The 22,417-nt window shown below is 40.5% G+C and overlaps 4 protein-coding genes across 4 annotated transcripts; 1 reads left to right on the forward strand and 3 right to left on the reverse strand.

Moving 5' to 3' along the window:
• Positions 1-9,315: 9,315 nt before the first annotated feature.
• Positions 9,316-10,847, reverse strand: NEUTE1DRAFT_135102 (uncharacterized protein; the record flags this gene model as incomplete). The annotated part of the gene is made up of 2 exons (XM_009849946.1): positions 9,316-9,332; positions 10,691-10,847. The coding sequence occupies 2 exons, from the start codon at positions 10,845-10,847 to the stop codon at positions 9,316-9,318; spliced, it is 174 nt and encodes a 57-aa protein (XP_009848248.1).
• Positions 10,848-11,282: 435 nt separating this feature from the next.
• NEUTE1DRAFT_37552 (uncharacterized protein) lies at positions 11,283-15,226 on the reverse strand (the record flags this gene model as incomplete). The annotated part of the gene is made up of 7 exons (XM_009848894.1): positions 11,283-11,392; positions 11,453-11,582; positions 11,642-11,959; positions 12,012-14,099; positions 14,243-14,702; positions 14,761-14,908; positions 14,983-15,226. 7 exons carry the CDS (start codon positions 15,224-15,226, stop codon positions 11,283-11,285), a joined length of 3,498 nt encoding a protein of 1,165 aa, XP_009847196.1.
• Positions 15,227-18,028: 2,802 nt separating this feature from the next.
• Positions 18,029-19,798, forward strand: NEUTE1DRAFT_58210 (uncharacterized protein; the record flags this gene model as incomplete). Its single annotated transcript, XM_009849044.1, has 2 exons — positions 18,029-18,105; positions 18,184-19,798. The coding sequence occupies 2 exons, from the start codon at positions 18,029-18,031 to the stop codon at positions 19,391-19,393; spliced, it is 1,287 nt and encodes a 428-aa protein (XP_009847346.1).
• A 15-nt stretch (positions 19,799-19,813) lies between these two features.
• On the reverse strand, positions 19,814-21,711 carry NEUTE1DRAFT_115991 (uncharacterized protein; the record flags this gene model as incomplete). Its single annotated transcript, XM_009849947.1, has 4 exons — positions 19,814-20,789; positions 20,842-21,152; positions 21,221-21,383; positions 21,455-21,711. The coding sequence occupies 4 exons, from the start codon at positions 21,557-21,559 to the stop codon at positions 20,211-20,213; spliced, it is 1,158 nt and encodes a 385-aa protein (XP_009848249.1).
• Between the last annotated feature and the right edge of the window lie 706 nt (positions 21,712-22,417).

Here is a 22,417-nt window from a genome sequence, read left to right on the forward strand (position 1 = left end):
GAATGGATAGGTAACTTCCACTTTATCGCGAATCAATCCATCTGGGGAAACGGCTTATCGGGCGTGGGAAAGATTTCTGCCTTGTCTCACCGCCTAAAGTTCGAACATCATACCTATGCCCAGTATATACGGTAGTGTACATGCGTTACCGCCCCCGGAGGCCGTCCCTCGGCGTCCATCGCCCGGGTCCTACAACGGTAGAAAGACCCGGATAAATCGACTGTGTGCCCAGATATTTCGGCGGTGTGGGGGCCGCCTGGCCAATGGGAAATCGTGAGCCACCATGTTAGCGCCTGCCAAATTTGCTAGCGAGCAATATTGTGTAACATTTCTGTATTAGTAGTAACGATTGAAGCAATTGAGTATATTGCCGTCGCTATTATTATTTACTATTGTAGTCAATAAGTATAGTATTAAGGGGATTTTACTTATTAAGATTACTAACTGTATGCTATAGAAATGCCTGAAGTTATCGATCTAACTACCTCCTCTCCAGCGGGCTTCCCTATACTTATACGTACGCCCAATCCGACTCCTTCAATTAAATGGATTGAGATTGAGCTATGCGATGATGATTATAAATTTCTCGATATTAATAAATTTATTAAAGACGAGAAGCTATCTCTAGTATTAGCGCTAGTTCTAGCGATCCCTATGTACCGCCGCCGTTACTCCCCCTTAAGCTCTTCGAGTTTATTATTATTATTAAATTCTTCTTCGGACTAAGATAAAGAGATAGAGAAAGAGGAGGAGGTTAGTAAGAAGGAGTCCGCCCTTATTGAACTTTCTTCCCGCTAGTAGACCGACGTCGATACTGCCATTAGAGAGATTAGTAATATTGTTAGACAATTCAGATTTGGTATTTCTAAATACTATACTAGTAACTACCAGCGAAAGGGGATAATTTGCTTCGCTAGTTAGTATAATATTGAGTATATTATAGTGAAGAAGCGTAGTAAGAAGTGTAACTTTAATACCCTTCTTTAAAGACTGTTGGTAATAAATATAAAAAGAAACTACGAGTGGTAGGGAAAGGTAGTATTTAGTATTAAAATTACGGTATAGTAGTTTACTCTTATGAGGGGAGACTACAATTATCTCCTCAACCCTGATAATACTATTTATTTTGCTATTAACCGTTGTTAGTATTATATAGAGGAAGTAACTACTAGTATCCTTCGGTTAGCGAAATAGTTAAAGACTTCCTTATTAAATATTATATTTACTATTTATAACGAATTCCCTAGTATTACTATTATTCAACGTAATATACTTAATATACTAACCGCTAATAGAAGGAAGGAGGCGGGTGCCCTTACGCTTATATAGTAATTCTTTAATAAATTATAGTTAATAAAAGGGGTCTTTAAGGAAGTCTACTGTTATAACGGCGAAGAATTTGGGCTAATTAAGAGAGTCTTCTAAATTTATTTTTAGTATATCGAGCAGTTAAGAAAGAATTCCGAGGTTATAAGTTTGGACTATACGTATAAAGTTAATAAATTTAATATACATCTCCTTTAAATATATAGTATAATGGCTATATATATGATTTTTAATATTAGTTATTATTTATTTAGTAGAAAAAAGGAAGTATACTTTATGTAGGTATTTAAGTAAATTGAGGCTATATTAATAATATATAGTATTCTCCACCCTCTAATTATTATTATAAATTATAATAAAGTTTATAAGAAGGTTTACCGGGTAGTCTTCCCTATTATCTAATACTAAATCTATCTCTAGTATGTAATAAAGAACGTCGCCTTTAATATTAGAAATAAGTAGGAGGGTAGTTTTAATAGTATATCCTTTAGTAATAGAGGAAGTAATAAGATATTACGGGCAAAGGGTAGATAGTAAATATAATTATATGTAATTGTACAAAGGAGAAAGGAAGAGAAGTATATAGCCGAATATTTAAAAGACTGGCCTTATAAGGGTAACTACTAGCGGGTCTACGGACCCGCGGTAGGCAACGCTCTAACTAATTAATTACCGGCAATATAGTACCGGTAGTAATAATAGCGATAGTAGTCTTAGAAGCTATTATACGCTAGTATAAAATATATAAACTAACCCTATAATACTTCTCCGGATTAAAAGAAGCTATATAGTTAACTACTATTATATAAAATAATAGAAATCCTTATTAAACGAGTAGTTCACTCTTAAAAAGTTTTTATTACTATTATTAGCGGGTATTATTATAACTTCCGCCGCGGAATTAGAACTTCCCGCTTTACCTCCTTCTCCCTTCGCTTCTTCTCTACCGCTACTTAATCCGGAGGGTACAGCGCTTCGGAGTAACTACTATAAAAAGCCCGAACTATATTGGGGGCTATAGATATATCGGCGTATAATTACTATAATAGTATATATAGGGGTACTTAAACTATAAAATACTCTTAATAACCTTTATTATTCTTCTAATAATTATTAATTTTTTTAAATTCGTATTTGATAGAGTCCTCCCTATTATTAGTCCTCCTTATAATCCAACTATAATTAGTATAAACGTTCTATTCCTCTACGGCTATTTATTTTAAAAGACTTTCTTTATCCTATAGTTTAACTGTATTAATATAAAATATTAAATTATATTTTATATTAATTAGGAATTTAAATATTATTTAATAGCTATCCGCTTTAAAGATTTCAAAAGGGCCTTCGAAAATAGGTATAAACTTAGTGTAAGGCCGGCTAATATTAAGGTTTTTAATATTAAAAAGGACTTTATTTCCCTCCTTATATTTTGGTGCGTCCGATCGACGGGCGTTTATATTACTTTTATAGTATTATTATATTTATTAAATTTATTTCGTAATAAAGTCTAAAATTTATTTAAATTAATTAATTAATTTATTAATTTTAAAGTACTTTACTTATTATACTGCCAATATTTCTAGTAGGTATAACTTTACTAATTTAATACTTATATAGGGTTAAAAAACTATAATTAGCAAAGAAGGGGGAGACGCTAATAGTTTTAAAAATTAAATTATTACTAGCAAACTCCGTAATTAGTAATTAATCTATCTAATCATCCTAGGCCTAATTAATATAAAAGTAATAATACTTTTTTATCTTTATATTGATATATTTAGTCTAGCTATTAATAATAGGGTAAAAAGCGGAGGAAGGTTTAAGTGTAACTTCCAACTATAATAATAAAACTTTTCAAAATTACAAAATAAATTAAATATTATAATTGAAAATAATGGAGTTTAATAAATTTTAAATACTATAAATTCTTTTAATAAAACGTTCTATTAATTCTTCTACTATTAGACCGATAGTAGGGATATAGTATTTTATTTTCGTAAGGCGATTAATAATAATAGTAATATATTTAAATTCCTATCTATAGCGTAAATAGGGCGTAAATAGGGTAATATAATCAATCGAAATATCCTTCTATAGTACAAATAGTACTACTAGCGGTTTTAAAAAACTATAGGGAGCGTATTATAATAGCTTTAATTTAGTGTATACTAAATAAACCTTATAGTACGACCTTATAGTAATATATATCCTTAATTAAAAGAAAGACTATAATAATAACGAATAGGTTTTTTCGTAGCCTAGGTACTTAATAAATAGTAAATTATAAATATAATAAAGGAGCGAAAAATAAAATTCTATATTAGTAAAATCGATAAAAATAATATTATAGAAGTATATTCGTCCCTAAATTATTCGGTATTTAATAAAAGGGACCCTCTTTATATAATTTTTAACTTCTTTAAACTATATTCAATAATTAAAGTCCGATAAATAAGTAATAACGTTTTAGAAAATTATCAACTTCTTATAGCCTTCTACTGCTAAATCGTCTATTAACCTCTCGTTTAAAGTCTTTAATTTATAAATATACTTAATACCGATAGGGACTTCCTCCTTACCTCCATTTTTAAAAATGAAAACTCTATAAATAAAAATATTTTAATCGAATAAAATATTATTTCTAACTAATAACCGCTTATTGGTTTCGTTTTTAAATAAATTTTCTAACTTCCCATTTAATATATCGGAATGTACTTATAAGGATTTAAGGTAGTAGTTAATTATAAAATTAAAACGGGAAAGAAATTAGGACTATTATATATAACGGGGGGTAAATTATTTATTAATTATGAAAATCTTTAAATTTTTATAGTTAGTAAGGATTTCGAACAGTTTTTAAGCTCCTTTTAATTTAGAACGCTATTCCTTAAGGGCTTTAATAATAATTTATAACTCTTTATTATAAGTATTATAATTATATTCCACTAAAGAATACTACTAATTAAAGTAAGTAACTAGATATAAAATACCCTCTTCATTATATTAGGATAGAGTACTACTATACACCCAATTCGAAGTATTTATTTTAATAATAATTTATTTAGACTAATTATAAATCTAAAGTATTAAATTATTATTGAAAGTTTTCTTAAGAATTTTAAATAATTTTTAATAGCGGTCGGTCTACTACTATTCTACCGATTTCTTTATTAATTTATATAATAGACTAATAATAATTAAAAAGTATTTAATAAATTATTAATAGAAATTAGCGAAACTTAAGAAACGTTATAGCGCCCTTTTAATTTCTAGAACCTTCTAAATTTCAACGGCGGATACTTTATTAGAGTTTATTTCGAATCCTCTCGGGGTAATAATTAAACCAAAATATGTTATCTTTATAACCTTGAATTCGTATTTATTAATATTAATTTATAGCCGTATTCGAATTATTTATTATAGGACTTTCCTAATATAATTCTCGTAGTTTCTTTCGTAATTTAAATAAATTAGAATATTATTAATATAATTCTAGAAGGTCCTTAGGGCGCCTTAAAAGCCGAATAGGTAAATAATAGATTTATAAAGACTGAAATAGGTAATAAAAATAGTAAATTATTTATATTCTTTCTTTATACAAATCCTATTAAATATAGTAATTATATTAAACTTAATAAAAATCTTTATATAGTAAATAATATTAAAGGTCTCTTTAATTAATAGTAGTAGGTAATACATTTTTAATATTATATTAATAATATTATAATAATTAATATAAATACGGACGCTACTATTAGACTTTTTTACTAAAAAGATAAAAGATACGGCTATAAATTACAATAAACGGATAAAATTCTTTTTTAAATTCTTATTAATTTACTTTTTAATAATAATAATTTTAATTAAGAATATACAATATAATCGTACATTAGGGGGGGTCACTCCCAACTAGAATTTAATCCTATAATTATATAAATAATTGAAAAGAATTTCCTTAGTTGATAATAGGAGGAAAACTACTACCTTGTTAATATATTATCGTCCCTCTAACTCTTTTAAAATAGTAATAACTTTATTCTTAATTTTAATTAAACGGTCAACCTTATTAAAGAATTTCTTTATATCTTCGTTAGAGATTTTAAATAAATATATATATTGAATAATTTTTTTATAAAGCGGAGTATTTTTATTAAAGTTTCTAATAAAGTAAATTACTTTAGCGAGAACCGCGGCTTCCCGAAATTTCTCTAATAAATAAACGCTAACTAAATCATTAATAAACCTATAGAAGAATAAAGGGAAACTTTCTTTATATTATTAACTATTACTCTCCAAAATATTAATAACTATCTCCTTGGTTAAATTTATATCCTAAACTTCTACTATAATAATTAACCTCTCAATTTTAATATAGTTTATAATATATAGCTATAATCGCTAGGATTTATAAACGAAATTAAAAATCGCTATATTAAACTCTCTAATATTATTAGATTTAAAGGAAGAAATACTATTAAAATTATAGTAATAGCAAATTTAAGGGCGCTTTATACCTATAAAAACATACTAACCGTTAAAGCGGATATAAAAGTCGTAGGGTACTAGGCTCTTAATCTTAATAAAAAGCGCAATTATATTTATAATACCAACTTTAGACCCGGCCTTACTAATTATTAATACTTTAATAAGCGCGGAAATAGGTTAATAACCGGCCTCGAAAATTCCTAATATAAGAATTAGTAATACTAATATTATTTAAATAGGTCGAATAATTCTATTACCTAATATTAATTCTAATAGTACTAGGGCTACTTTAATAGGGGGAACCGTTTTATTCTCTAAGAATAAATAAGGAATTAAAGTTAGTCGAGGAACTAAAGCTAATCGGAGAATTAAAGCTAATTGAGGAATTAAAGCAATCTTACTATAAATAATTACAATTGAAATTCAATTAGTAAGGGCTTTCGGAACTACTAATTAATTTCTAGGGAAATCGGTAGATAAATAGCGGCCCTTATAAACGGAATTAATAAAATATATTCTATAATAATTATTATTAATTTCGGGTTTATAATATTATACTTATAGGAAGCCTAAAATAACCAAATAATTCTTAAAAATATTATAAATTAAAAAAGTATTTATTTTATTATAATACCTAATACAAAATTTAATTATTACTTCTTCGGAAAGAATATTTTTAATTACTCTATTATATAGAATGAACTTCTTCACTTAACGGAGGCGGAAATAAGGAAGGTTATATTTAATAACAAAAGAGTAATTAATAAAAACAAACGTAGAATAGCTAATATTAATAAGAGAAACATAATAGTTTTTATACAATTTAATTATAATATAGGAAAATAAGAGTATTAAATTTAGGGAAATAGAATTATTTAACAATTATATCCTAACCTCCTCTAAACCCTCTAACCCTAGGGAGTCTAAAATTTATTTCTATAATAACAATAGAAAGGGCTTTTATATATAATTAAGTATAAAAATTAAATATTTTCTAATTTATTATAATACTCGCTATTAGTAGTAGCGGTAGCGGGGGCTATAATAGAAATAATAGTAATAGTAATAGGTATTATTTCAATAGCGCAAACTTCCTCCCTATTACAATAACCTCTACTTTTACCTTTACCCTTATTCTTCTTACCCTTATTATATTAAAGGCCCTAAATATTATAATTAATAAAAATAAAATAATTATAAACAATATAATTATTACCTCCATAATAGTAATACTTACTATTAAAAATATACTAATTAAGAATATTTTTATAAATAAAAATAGCGAAATTAATAGTATTAAAATCTATTTTATTACTACCCTAATTAATTAAGATATTATTAGTATTATAGGAGTTGGAAGTACCGCTTATATTAGTATTAGTACTACTAGAACTTCTACCAATAGGAATACTATTACCGAAAATATAAATATTTATTTTATAATAATAATTAATATCCTCTAAATTACCGGCGATAGTATAATAAATTACTAACTACTTTTTAAAATCGTTAGCTTCGGGAAGGTTATAATATATAAGAATATCGTACAAGCGTTTATTAATTTTATTATATAAATAATAAACCTTTATAGAATTATTTAGGCCGTAGAGGTTTATAAAGTTAATAAATTCTAATTTAAACTCCGTAAAAAATATATTCTTTATAAAGAATTCTTCGAGACGACGGCTGGCATCTATCTTTAAATTAATATTCTAGAAGCGAATAACTAAATACTCTATAAATTCGGTACTAATCTTCTAACGCTAGGAATTTATATTTCTTCTATTTTAAATAATATCTAAATTATTCTAAATACTAAATAAAATTTCAAAACTTAGTAATATAATAGTACGAATAATTTTAATATCCTTATTAATATAAAGGAAAGGGTTGTACTTTTATTAGGATAGAATATAGAAATGCTAAAATTCAAAAATTTCGTATTTATAAATAATATTAATATTCTCTTTACTAGTAAAAATTAGCGGATTTTCTATGATTTACTTTAAAAATAATATTTTACTAATATTAATTATTTTAATATAATTACTAAATAAGGATTGAATATTAGTACTATAAGACTTAAAGGCGGTGTAGTCTATATTAAAGTTATTATATTTCTTCTAAAGGTTGTTAAATTCAACCTTTAAATTAAAATATTTGAGGTTCTTCTAATCGAAATTATTTTAAGCTTTAATAACTACTTCGTAGGCAATTTTTAATTCGTTCTTACTATATTTAAAATTAATAGTAACATCCTCGTATTGAGCGAAATTGTTATAATAAAAGTAATTGAACGGAATAATAATCAAACGGAAGGCGGGGTTTTAAATAAGGATATTAATTATATTAAAGGAAATATAAGGAATAATTTTCTTCTCCTTATTATTATTAATACCAATGAGGAGATTGTTAATCGCTAGTGAGGGGAGAAGTTTAATAAGTACAACTTAATAAATAGTAATATTAATAGTATTAATAACCTTATTAAATACCTTATAAATATTATTCAAATTAAATAGTATACTCCTAGGAGGGGTACCGAAATTAATAAGATTGTTAATATTATTAGTAGGAGAGAAGGACGTATAATCGCTACTCTCAGCGTAAAATATAAAGAAGGTGATTATATAAAACAATTTTTTATTCCTCAAATAAAAAGTACCTACCCTTATTTACTAAATAAAGGGAGTAAAACTATAATTATTATAATTACAATTATCGATATTTGGAGTACTAAACTTGGCGATTCGACGGGCGAGGTAATTCCTATACGTATACTAATTAAAAATTAATTGCGTAATAAAAAGAAATAGGTTTGTACTATAAATATAATAATTAAAAGGTATAATTAATTATTATAAATAAAGGGTAGATAGTAGATATAATTATATATAATTATATAAAGGAGAAAGGAAGAGAAGTATACAACCGAATATTTAGAAGACTAGCCTTATAAGGGTAACTACTAGCGGGTCTGCGGACCCACGGTAGGTAGCGCTCTAACTAATTAGCTACTGGCAATATAGTGCCGGTAGCGATAATAGCAATAGTAGTCTCAAAAGCTACTGTACGCTAGCACAAGGCACATAGGCTAACCCTGTGATATAGGAGTTACTTTTGTAAAAATTATTAAATAGATATTAATTCTATTAGTAAAGACTTTATTGCCCGCTAAATTACTATTCAACTATTGAATAGAGACGACCGTAACTATTATTTAGAATTAGGGACTAAGAATCCCTTTATCTAGCCAATTAATAGTCGCGCTCCTAAAGGGTTAAATTATAAATAGATTAATAATGCGGATAGGATCTTAGCTACTTGGAAGGCAGTTATTTACTCTAATATAGAAAAGGGATTCTATAAATAATAGAGGGTAGTATTGAGAGAGTTCCCCAAATAAAAAGGTACAATTATTATATCTATCTATTATTATTTATATAATTATTAATATTTCTTTTTACAATTATAATTAACTACCTCCTCTTTGTTTACCTCCTATTAAGATATAAGTTCGCCTATTTTGCTATTAGATTATATTGTAATTTTAGTATAAAGGTATCCTCCCGTATAGGGGGTGCCTATAGTATATTAAAAGTACTACTCAAAAACCGCTACATTAATTTAAACCAGCTGCTGGGAGTTATTATAGAAACCCTCAAATAGTTAAAAGAGAATTTTATTATTAATTATACGTACTAGATTTTAAAAGATGTAGCGAAGTATAAGTATATTGCGCTGGTAGACTTGAAGTTTATAATTAATTTTGCTACCCTCAAATTATTTTAAAAGTAGGCTCAATTGGCTAGTAATAATATTAAACTATAGATAGGGCAACGTAATATAATGGATCTAAAAGCAAAATACTCTACTTACTTTACAAGGTAGTACGGATTACCCTACTAGTACACGTTATTCGATATTGTAAGGCTCAATAGTATTATACTTTAAAGTCTAGTCGATAAGTATTAGTTATTTAAACTAAATATAATAAGTAACTATTTCTATTAATTTATTTACTTACCTTATTAACCATACTTTTATAATTATTATTTACAGACTAGCTAGTATTATATAATGAGAGAGACCCCCTCCTAATTATTATAAATTGGTAGAAGGCTCGCAATGGTACCTAGCTTATACCCTCCCTCCTTTGAACTACCTTATTAAGTATTAAATATAATCTATTTTATAACGCCCTCCCTAAGGCTTTAATATAGCCTCTTCCTAAGAAGAAGAGGATAACGAAGGTATTACTAGCTAATTAAAGGGAGTAGGAAGCTAAAGTGGTAGTAGAGAGTACAAGGTTGGAAATAGAGAGATTAAAAGTACAATTCTAAGAATTAAGGGAGTTATAGCAAAGAGAGGCACAGCTGGAGGTACGGCTGCGGGAGCTCTCAAGTTAATAATAATAAATTCGACCGCCGCCGCTATTATTAGTATACTATAGGTATTAATACTAGTAATACTACTAGCCGACGGCTATACTCCCTCCCTTATAGTTATATTTAAATCCGTACCAGCCGCCACCGTTTGGCTAACAGTAGTCTCAATAGTTGTATTAGTTCTCCCAGTCAAACCAACAATATTAATACTAGTAAATTTGTAATTATATTAGTATAAATATAAATTCTACAATTTTAGTATATTTACGTAAATTAGTATCTCAGAAAGCCTCAGCTGTGTAAATCCCTGTGCAATTTTGGTGTAGATGTTGCACATATGTCATTTTGCTGGAAATTTAGCGGGCGGGAACATGGGTGTATCATTGGCCAGGCGGCCCCCACACCGCCGAAATATCTGGGCACACAGTCGATTTATCCGGGTCTCGGTAGAACGGCAGTGAACGCCTCGCCCCACCGCGCGGACATCTTACCATGTGGGTCCCGCACCCGCACGACCCGAACCTCAAAGCCGTTGTGGAGCAAGTGTTTCAGAGAGCCCTCAAGGTGCCCATCGGTTCGGAAAAGAAGAATCAAATACACAAAAACCATCATCACACTCTGAGCCCGACCATTGTTGCCCGAGGCCATTGTGTTGTTTTGATCTATGTTCATTTTGTGTCCAATGCCTGGCAAGTAATATCTACTCGTACCCACGCCTTGCCCATGCTTGCAATGCCGTCCGTTGATGACATAACAGAACTTCTAGGACTTTTAGGAGTATAATAACGATAGCAACGAGTGCACCGCAAAGATGCCCGACTACGGGACTTCCTGAAGACGAAAGACCGCTTACACCCACAGCTGCTCAACAGACGCCAGTGTATAAGCCACCTCTTTCCCTTCTCAGCAAAACAAAGAAGGTTATTGCAAGCGCCGCCGCCCAAATGCCTGCCTGCTGAGCAATGTAATGTGTACACTCTGGCCGCACCGCGCACAGCCTATCCAGATAGAAACTTGGTCGGTAGTAGCTTGGGCAGAAAACAGCAAGCACTTTCAAAAACCCTAGCACTATCCATATTACACTTATCCCTTGAGGAACAAGTCACCACCGCCATTTCGCGCCGACCTTGACCGATCAACGTGGTCCAGGCCAAGGTAGTCTTCTTTTTCGGCCTTCTCATACAGGATGTCGTCTATGCAGCAAACGAGTTAGTCATGACATTGGGAAAATGATATCGGTAGGTGCCACAAACCGTCTTGGAGATAGATGGGTCGTGAGAACTGAGCCCTCCTAACCACAGCGAACTTGATCTTCTCGAAGCTCTTGCCCTTGATTCCCAATCTCTTTTCGAGCCGCTTCTTCGTCTCCGAAAATGGCTCGCCCTGTGATGACCATTTGGTTAGATCTCAAAGCGTTCAAAAGGCGATGAATGTGAAATTACCTCTTTGATCAAGAATCTGAACGACATGCCGTGAGCCCTGCTCGGTTCGTTTTGGAAGTGGAAGACGGTAATATACTGGTTAGGATCAGTAACACCAATCTCCTCCTCGGGTTTCCGTTCAGCCACAACGGTGGTGTACTCGTTAATAGAGATAACAGGATAGTTTCTGTCGAGATCTCTGTACCACTTGTTGTTGCTGACTTCATATACCCGGATTTGGCCGGCCTCCTCCTCGCTAGGAATCTTGGCCTTCTTGACCAACGTCTCGATCAGGTCCTCAACCACACCACTCTTCGTTACAAGAAGATCGTATTGGTCCTACTGTAGCGTTAGTAACGTAAGCAGCCACCAATGTTACCAAGCGACTCACCTCTTTTGTGATGCCCTCGCTGAGCCAAGTGACCTTGAGGCTCTTCTTGGTGTCTAGCTCGGCAAGACTAATGTCGAGAACTTCGTAGTAAAGTGCGTCTGATAGTTGATTGAGGTTCATCTGCCCGTATCCCGGCGGGGTAAGGATCCTCTCTACCGTTTGGTTGGATAGCTTCTTGACTGCCGTCCTGGGATTGCCATTTGCACCATTGATGGTATAGAACCGAATATGAGTAGGCTCGACACCTATGTGCTCTCCAACCTTCTCCGATAGTTTGTCATAGCTCATCTTGGAACTCAAGACAAGCTCGAACTGTGGGTACTGCTGAACATCAGCTTTTTGGGGGTGAGGGCAGAATCTTACGACCTTGCGGTGGTACAAGAAGTCGTAATACTCCCTAGCATCCGTCAGCTTGTCCGATGATTTAGCGTGTTCAGAAGGCTTGCTCTCGCCAAGACCAAGTCTTGACTTGTGCACATGGGTTCGCTGGAAGCAGATGATGTCTCCGTCCTGCAACTCCTCGGTCTTAAGAGTTTCCTTGCCTCGTAGCGGTTCCACCATCGTTGGCTTGATCTCCTCCCACAGCTGAATCTTCTCTCCACTGGGAACTTTTTCGCCCCAGCCCATTTTCTTCAGAATCACAGGGACCAGATCCTCGACCTTCTTGTCCAACCTCACGTAGACATGCCCAACGCCCCTCAATGTTTGGCTCTCCACGTCAAACCATTTTAGGAACAACAAGATGTTATCCTTCACAATCGCGCCATTAGCTTGTGCCTGATGTGATGGCCAGATGGGTTCACCGTCCGCGTTGACCTCCTCAGCCACTTCTGCCCACACACGTAAAGACTCATCCCGTTGGGCAGTAGCTTTGGAGTAGGTTTCCTCCACTGTAAGCGCAAGATCCATGATAGGAACGTCCGGGCGAACTGTCTTGTTCTGGCGATTCACCATTATCCACAACCGGACCCGTTTAGGATCTTGTCCAAGGTCTGCTGCAATTTTAGCGACCAACTGCTCCATGGTATCCTGGCGAAGAACACGATAGTAAATCGGTGCCCCGGGATCTTGGTCAGGAGTCGTGTCGAAGTAGGTCAGATCGGTACCGCCGTGCTCCTGGAACGTCGCTTCGGTGACGACCTTTACCCCTATATACAGGTGTTGTTCCTCCCTCTCCTTGCGTCGGGCTTCACGAGCAGCCAGCTCCTCTGCGAATCTGTTGCGGAGATGTGGAGGTGTGTCCTCTTCGGTAACCTGGGTAAGGATCTGGTCGATTCGGGACTTGCGGATATACACGAGCATGTAAGCGCTATTGGGTCGCATGATTGGTGTCTTCTTTTGAGGTAAAGTCCTAATTTGTCCATTCGGCAACCGGAAAGGACCGCCAAAGTTGTCTTCCAGGACCTCAAGCTTCCTGGCCTTGGTGACTTTGTCATCGTCGTACTTGTACCAATTTCCGTCCTTGGTGGGCTTCAGGAAAGCGTAATAGTGGCCGGTGTTAAGGTCCCCACTGTGTACCAGCACACCATGAAGCTCGTATTCCCAAGGTTCCGATCGGTCGGCGTCTTTCTCGAGGAAGGGAGCGGCATCGAACTCCTCGGGAAACTCGTAGCGGGCATTGATCTTCATCATCGTGTCGCGCTGAATGTCGTATTCGAAGCGTTTCAACTGCAAATGCAGAACATCGGGAAAGCTCTGGAAGATGACGCCCTTGTTGGCATCCTGAAGTTTGTACTCGTCGCCAGCATAGTACTGGTTTTCACCGTCCAATTTTTCCACCTGGATGTAGTCCTGGAAACTCTCCAGCAGATTCTTATTGCCGCTGACGTTAAGTTGGACATCCCAGAAATCTTCAACTCGACTGGATTCGTACGGAACGTTGATGCAGGAGATGAAGGTTTTGATCTTGCCGCTGAACATCTGTGCCAGGGCTTTCTCGTGTGGTGTGCCCTTCATCTTCTCCTCCATGCGTTCCATCAATTTCCGCGAGAGCTCCTGGACGTCTTGCTGTTCAAAAATATGACGAGTCTCCCATCCAAAAGACTTGGTAAGCTCACTGGTAGCCACGGCAGTATTTGATGTTTGCAACTGATAAAAGAGTCGTTGTAGAGTATAGGCGCTGTTCATCATGCTCTCGTCTTGCTCGGTAGGAATTTGGTAGATAATCTGCAAGCCAGTCAGCATGCGGGCGGGAAACAGAGCAAAAAGGAACAAGATGTTGATCTCTTTACCTTGCGGAAAGCATTGGTGAAATAGAGCGACTGTAAGAGTGAGTTCAAATAGCAAGTGGCGCCCTGGTTTTTGAGACCGACGTAGCCTGTCTCCTGCTTCGAATCGTAGTTGTTGAAGTTGTGCCACAAAACTCCTGTTTCATCCTCGACAATCCTGACGTAGGCGCTAATGTTGACGCTTTCATTTTCGCCGAGAGGACGGCTTGAACCGTCATAAGGCTGACTGAACAGCCTCCGGAGTTCCAGAAACCGTGTAAAACCCCAATCGCTCTCTTCCTTGGTGAAACGGTGATGGGCGGAATGGTGGTGAAAGACGGAAGGGTCGTTAGGATTCCATAGCACGAGCGCAAACTGAACGCAGCAGCTCCATTTTTCGGGCATCTCGTCCGCTTCGAAGCCGTGTTCCAGGTATATCGAGCACTGGTCAACATTATTGCCATATGGGAAAAGAAGAATCCGCCTTTTGAACAATATTAGTATCCTTAGCAGACGTAAAGAAACCACCGAGGAATACTGACCATGGGAAGCCACCAGCATGGAAGATGGGACCATGCTCCTTCTTGTTTAGGTTGCGCCAACCCTTGATCTCCCACGTGTGAACCTGGTCCTCAAGGATTGGGGGTTCGTCGATTAGGGCTGGAAGGACGTGCTCTTTCATGGCTTTGTCTAAAACAGCGTCAGTTGCAGAGCCCCGAGGAGGAAGGAAGTTGTGTTGTTGTTGTTGTTTTTATCCAACTCACAGTCAGTGGCAAGGACAGGAGCCTCCTTCTCGTCAGCCTCCGGGGTGATGATTGCGACCTCGTCATTATCGACGCCGTTTGGTTCGACAATGTGTTCCTCGGGTGTATCGACCAACATGGCGTTGGGCGAGGGGGCTTGGGGGTTTTGGTCATCCTTGGTGCGGATAGGCAGATTAGCAACCCGGTCGTCAGATGGCGGGGATGGCGAGGGAGTCAGAAGAGCGCGGTTGGTGGGGTTGCCCATGTTGAACACCGAGAGGCAAGTAGAGGCAAACAACAGAGAGGAATGATATAACTAGACAGGCAACGGCTCGCGGGAGGATCGGGTGCATGGGAAAGGTAGATAGATGTTGAGCTCGACTTGCTTCCCGAGCTGTTGAGGAAGATGGAGGGGAAACAAAAGGTGCGCGCGGGTGACGGTAATGGTGCTTCTGGTGCAGCTGAGTGCATCAAAGACAGAGCACTCACCATAATGCCAGTGGGCTACAGCGAGTAGCTGCAGAGGTCAGAGTTGCAGGAAGTTGCGGATCGCGCCGGCGACAACGGGCGTACTGAAGGGACGACTGTCGACGCAACGTGGACTAAGCCTCGCTCCTTCCAAGCAGTGAGCTGCGTGGCCCGGTGTATGCTCCTTCCCGTCTCTTTCAAGGAAACCTGGTATGTGCTGCGACTTTTGGCAGGCGATGCGGAGTCTTCGGGGAGGTTTGGGTCGGGCGGAGGATACTCTCGAAAGAATGAATGACTGACTGACTAAGAGCGCAAGTCGTCAGCAGGCCGGAGAGGAGATCGGTCGTGGTGAGGAAAGCAAGTGGAAAGAGGATGGGAAGAGGAAATAAAGGTTGGCGATATGGAGCAGCGCAGGCAGGCGCAGGTAGATCCTAGGTGATGCTAGACTGTGGTGGACTGTAATGGTGAGTCTTGGCCTTGCGTTGGTGGATGCAGCCAGAGGTCATGCAGCGACGGGAGTGGCAGTGAGGAACAAGGTGAAGAAGGTGGAAGTGTAGTGATTGGAGGTCACGGTTTCTTTCTTTCTTGTCTTGTCGAAATGGGTTTCTTCGATAGGTTCCGTCGCCCGCCGCGGTTGCCCGGCCGCGCGCTCAGTTGTTGAATGGCAGCAAAGTATATGGAATGTTACTACCTACACGCAAGGTAACGGACATGTTGTTGACCTACAGACTTCTACAGTTCGTTTCTTCAGTCAGATGCAGTCCATGTACCTCTAGACATGGAGTTTAACATCCTGGCAAAACCGCGGTATCTGTGATCTCTTATAGAGCACTTCCTCTTAACAATCTACCAGGCACAATCGATATTTTGAATTCATAGTGCTGAATTCAAAAGGTATTGTGGCCAGACTCCTTCGGTCACAGCAACTCCCTCTGTTCGACATTCATTGGGATCACAGTATTGTGGCTGTTGGTCTGGGCTGGATCACCCCGCGCCCGCGTAGGCGAGTTTCTGTGATGTTAGTATCAGGTCAGGCTGCTTGTTAGCCAAGCCCTCACAACCTATCGCAAGCTGTGCTAAGCAGCCAGCTAATTTGTTAGTGCATAACATGCTCACTAGCCGCCGCTTCTAGCAAACTCGAAGCTCCCAAACTTGAATGACGTGAGAGATACCCAACCTGGTTCGTGGCCTGGATCTCTTCCTCCAGCTAACAGCTGCTGATGTGTTCAATGGGTACTCCATCAACACTTTTGACTGAGACCGGGCCAGAGGATATTCAGGTGTTATGGTGACAGGAGTATCGCGACCTACCCTCAGTCAAAGCACCGATCTGTTTGCATGCGCTTTCTCGACTAAACAAACCATTATTCGCCCGAATTTTGCGTTCTTATTTACACAGTACTTAGACGATTCATTAGTGACGTAAGTATTGCCGGTTGATTGTCCAGTACGAATCTGTTCTCAGTGTTTCAAGGTGGCCAAGAACACAACAACCTGAAGCTCTTCAGCTTCGCGCCAGAGCTGTGATAATAGACCTAACTGCCCATCTACCATATAATTCGGAGCTTAACATCTGGGCAACAACACTTCCATGTGTCTTGGGAATTTGAGGTCATCAGCACCTCCATTTCAGTTGACTGGATTCACCGGCTACCGTTTTTTTCACGTCCGTCGTTCGAATGACGTCCGATCAACTCAGTCGGCAAAGGCCGAGTGTGGGGTCGAGTGGGAGCAACTGTTCCCTTCGCATCCGTCATGCATGCAGTGCGAGGACGTCCATCCAGTACTTGGACATATTGAACGAGGTAACTGCCCTAACGACGGGAAAATCTGGCTTAACATACCCAAGTATTTTGACACAAATAGACGCCAATCTACCGTGGCTCCGTGGCTACTACATTACATGAGGTGTCACCGAGTGTTCGTAAACCAAAAGCATATGATATGATTTGGGCCACGGCAACCTAAAAAAGCTCCAAGCCCCTGACCCTCATCCCGCGCCCCCCTAACGTAAACACTAAACCAAGCTCGTGATAACCAGCGGGGCCCAGGCATTCTACACTAGTGGAGAGGTGCATCTGGCTCCGATTATCGCTCTCCAACCCTGACACAACACGACCTCTAGCCTGATAATCTTGCGACAACCCGACTCCAAGTTCCTTTTCCCTCTCTTCACCAAATTACTCTGTTTCGCATGGCACCGACGGTATGCCGTGCTTCTTGCTGCAAAATGCGAAAGCGCCCGTCCGGCTGATGTGCACGGCGGGAGACCTGGGCATGGTGGCGCGGAGAGAAACAAGCCGAGGACAGCTCCTCCTCAAGTGGGCGATGACTCGGAGCTGCACGAGCTCTACTTCAGTCGCAACTCCAAGACTATCAGCAACACCAAGGGCACGAACGATATCTCCAACCCCTCAGACTCGATGTACACATAGCCAGCACAGTCCGAAATGGCGCCCGGTGTCTGTTCTAGACGAGTATGCGGATTTCCTGTCCTTGCCTTGACATCACATGCACCAGGAGCCCACGCTTACAATGTGTTCTCTTCACTTACAGATGGGTCGCAAAGGAAGCTCGACCGATCAGTTTGCGCCAATTGATGGTCTTTGGCCGTTCCTTGACCGAGTCGAGGTTGATTAGCTCTGCCAACTATGTGCGAACAGAGCTTCCGACGAGGTAAGCTCCAGACGGACTCTCCAACATCGAGACTACCAGAGTTACAGCATCTGACTATGTATGCGACAACTCGGACAGAATTGCCCACCGCATCCGCGACATGCAACGGCTCCCCTACGTAGTAGTAACCAACCCACACATGAACGAAGTCTACGATCTCTACTACTCCGCTTTCGACACCTTCCGCAAGGTCCCCGAAATCAAAACGCTCGAAGACAACGACGCCCTATGCGCCACCATCCGCTCCAACCTCAAAGCGCACCTGACCGTGATCCCCAAGCTAGCCATGGGCATACTGGAGTCAGCCGGACTCATGGACGCCAAAGAGCTAGACAAGTTCATGAACACAATTCTCCGTTCTCGCATCTCGCGCCGCGTCATCGCCGAGCAGCACTTGGCTCTAACCGACACCTTCCACGCGCCTTGGTTCTCCCCCGGCGCCAAGCTTTCGGAATCCGAGTTCATCGGCGAAGTCTTTTTGAAGTGCGTCGCCAAGGATGTCGTCGAAAGATGCGGCCAGGCCATCCGCGACATTGCGCAGCACGCATACGGGCCCGACGTGGCGATCCCCGAGATCAAAATCGACGGACACCTGGAGGCCAATTTCCCTTATATCCTCAGCCATCTCGAGTACATCATCGGCGAGCTACTCCGTAATTCGGTGCAGGCCGTGGTGGAGAAACACCAGCGTTACAAGGAGAAGGTAGCGGCAGCGGGAGGGAAGATCGACGAGATTGGCCCGCCGCCTGCGATCGAGGTGACAATTTGCGAAAGCCAGCAACACGTCATCATTCGCATCTCGGACCAAGGTGGCGGCATTCAGCAGGACGTCCTGCCGTACTTGTGGTCCTTTAGCAAAGGGCCCGCGAGTCAGCAGCTGCTGACGAATCTGGAACAGGTGCCCAAGATGGCGGCGACGATGCAGGAGCTCAAGGTCGAGGGTACTACTTCTAGCGAAGCTGGGACAACGGTGGGCAAATTGCAACAACAGCGGCAGGAACAGCAACAGCAACAGCAACAAAAACAACAGATCAAAGGCATTCACAACGGGAACAACTTCCCCGGCGACCCGGGCTACTGCAATTCGTTGGCAACGCTGACAAGCCGCCCGCCGAACCTACGCCTGGGCATGGGGTTGCCTTTGAGCAGGGTGTACGCTGAGTACTGGGCTGGTAGCCTGGCGCTGCATAGTCTGGAAGGGTATGGGGTGGATGCGTTCTTGCAGATCTCGAAGCTGGGGAACAAGAATGAGCAGCTGACGACGCGGGCGACAATGGATGCCGTTTAGAGGATATCCAATGAAGTGCAAGTGAGATGGGTGGAATGGGAGGAGGAGGGAATTATACCCAGTAATCATTACTTGAATGGTTCGGTTCAGAAGAGCATAGGAAGGGCATCACAGTGACCTGGTGTAACGGATAGATTATTCACGCGTGTGCTAAGTCGGGCTTGGTGTACGGAGCAACCTCTTGTATTTTTCACGCAATATCGTTAACTGGGCATGATATGGAAATAGCAACTTACTTTAGTAGCACAAGCTGTGCTCAGCTCAGTGACCGTTGTCAACTCTCAATTTGAAGCACTACAGTCATAAAGTCAAGGCTTGTACTCAAAAGTGGTAGCCTTTCTCATTATTTGGTATCATTGAAAGGGGGGGTTGCTATCAGAATTACATCGTAGCTAAGACGGACAGAAAAAAAAAAAAAACTGGCGTGATGGGGTAAAGTTAAGTGTAAAGGGTGTGGTAAAATGTCAGTTGCCGCTCGAAATCTTCCAAATATCTGTAACTTTTTATCCCCATCTCCTGGGCCTCCCTGCGCGATTCGGGCTATGCAGAAAGGGTCTGTGGAAGATGAGGGAAACCCGGGCAAGTGTATAAAAACATGAGGAGCCTCCCCTTCTATAACAAGCCTCGATTGATGACCGCGCCATCCTACCAAACCGCAGCATATCCATGAACATCGTCTTTCAAGGTATGTAAGTCGCCCAGCTCGTCTTCACGTAAACATGTCGAAAAAAATCGAGGCGCAGGTACATTAATGCTCGATAGAACGGGAGACGGTGGTCACCCTTGTAGAGGATACCGCAAAAGTCGTGATAACCGCTTAGCGGCGACCGTGGCTGCGGACGGCATTTCCCTGCAGAGACTCGAGCTCCATCTCGAGGGACTTGATCTGGGCGTGGGTCTGTTCGAGGTCCTTGTTGAGACGGTCGCGCTCGGCAATGAGCTTTTGCTCCCACTGCCTGAAACGCTGCTCCTCGATCTTGACCTGTTCTGTGAAGCGCTTGCGGAGAGCCTCCTCCTCCTCCTTGAACTTGGGGTTGTCGAGCTTCCTTGGGCGAGCCTCGCCGAACTTGCGTGTCTCCATTTGCTGGGCGCGGTAAGCCTCGTAGTGCAGCTCCTCTGTTGTGTGGATAAGGTCCAGCATGTGGGTGCGGATAAGAATCGAACGGAGCTTCTTGAAGTCGCAATGTTCCTCGTTCTCGACCTCGGCCACACCCCACGAGTATTGACGGCCCTTGACAATACGTCCATCGCTGGTCTTAACATCCTTCTCGGAGCCGATAACGGCAAAGGGCATAGCGGCCATCAAGCTGCGTGCGTGTTGTGCGGCAGCCTCGTCATCCTCCTCAATAGGTGGCTGGTAGATCTTGATACCCTGAGCTTCGATGACGGCACGGATCTAGAAATCATGGTTAGCGATGATGGGTGGTATCTTCAAGGGAAAAACCTACCCTGGACTTGAACCTCGCCAGGTCGGCAGGGCTGAGAGTGTCGGCCTTGGCAATAACGGGAATGAGGTTGACGCGAGAGCAGAGTCTCTTCATGACCTCGATATCTAGGGGCTTAAGCGTGTGGCCGGTGGGGCGGATGAAGTACAAGCAGGCGTGGACACGGAGATCAATCTTGTCCTGACGGCGGGGTTGTTGCTCCTGGAGCATGTAGGACTCGTGCTGGTCGTCGAGGAATTCGATAATGGGCATCCACGAGTCGCGGTTGTTGACGTAGTCACCAAAGCCGGGGGTGTCGATAACAGTCAGGCGAACTATAAGCTGGTTAGACAGAGCTCTCTTACAAGACACCAAGGTCCCCCTGCGTAATCTGCTGCCGTACCCTTGAAGAACTTCTCCTCGAGCTCAGCCTTTGTGATTTCGATCTCGACGGTCTTGTCGACCTGCTTCTGGTGGCGCCTCTTGTGGTCGGCATAGTTCTTGATGGTCGTGGAGAACAACGTGTTGATGAAGGTGGTCTTGCCGAGGCCGGACTCGCCAGCAACCTATCCAACCACGCCGTCAGCATTGGTTTTACAAACACGAGGTTCAGCAAGCTTTGGACGGTGAAGCGCACCATAATAGTAAAAGCAGCGCCTCTCTTAGCAACAATCTTGTGTCGCTGGTTGGGCAGATTGGCAATGCCAATCGGTGAGGCGCTCTCAGTAGTGGCAGGGGCCATCTTCAGCTGGGCGAAACACGAAACTGGGAGATAATTATGGGTAGAGGATTAAGTCACGATCCCGTTGCTGTAACGGCGAGAAGAAGCACCGGCAATTGGAGAAAAAGAGCGTCGGGCGGGATGCGTGGTGTACGGGTATTGTGGTGGTCGTGAATGGGAATCGAAATTAGGTTGGTGTTGACAGTGGATGGGTGGGAGCGAGAGACAGACGGGGGATGGAACTGCAGTGGTGAGTGGACGGGGGACCCGTCGTGGAGCTCTGTGCTTTCGTTCAGGGGAATTTACCTGTTCAAATTTCCACACCACATTCATCTGGCCCAACCCAGCACCACACACCCACGCAGGAGAGAGCACCAGCGACGGGGACGGGAGCGCCAGGCCAAAGCCCACCCCAGGAAGCACTCCAGGCACTGCAGGGCCGCGGCAGCAGACGGAGCAAGCAGCGAGCAAGCAGCATTCGATTCCTCCAGATGAGGTGCCTGGGCGGGGGCACGGCAGCCGTCTGTGATGATGCCGAGAAGGCGCACGGTACACGATCCATATAATCCAATGGCACCTTTCGAGCCCGGCATTCTGCAGTAGTGTAGAGCTGCCACCACACAAGGCCGCTCTTGACTGGCTGCGCGGCTGGGAAATGAGTGGACCCTCCCCTTTTCCACTTGCTTCCCACACTTCCCCAATTCCAGGTCCCCAGAGACGGACGCTGGCAGCTCTCCACTGAAACGCGCTTGCCAGGTACCCTCGCCGAGCATTTAATCGATGCGTGCCTTCCCTGCTAGCGCCATTGGCGGTGATCAGCCATTCATTGCCATGGAAACTTCAGTTGGTCGACCCTTTGACCCTTTGATTGCCAGCTCT

Source organism: Neurospora tetrasperma (genome assembly GCF_000213175.1).
Source record: "Neurospora tetrasperma FGSC 2508 unplaced genomic scaffold NEUTE1scaffold_1, whole genome shotgun sequence".
NCBI classification, from domain to species: domain Eukaryota; kingdom Fungi; phylum Ascomycota; class Sordariomycetes; order Sordariales; family Sordariaceae; genus Neurospora; species Neurospora tetrasperma.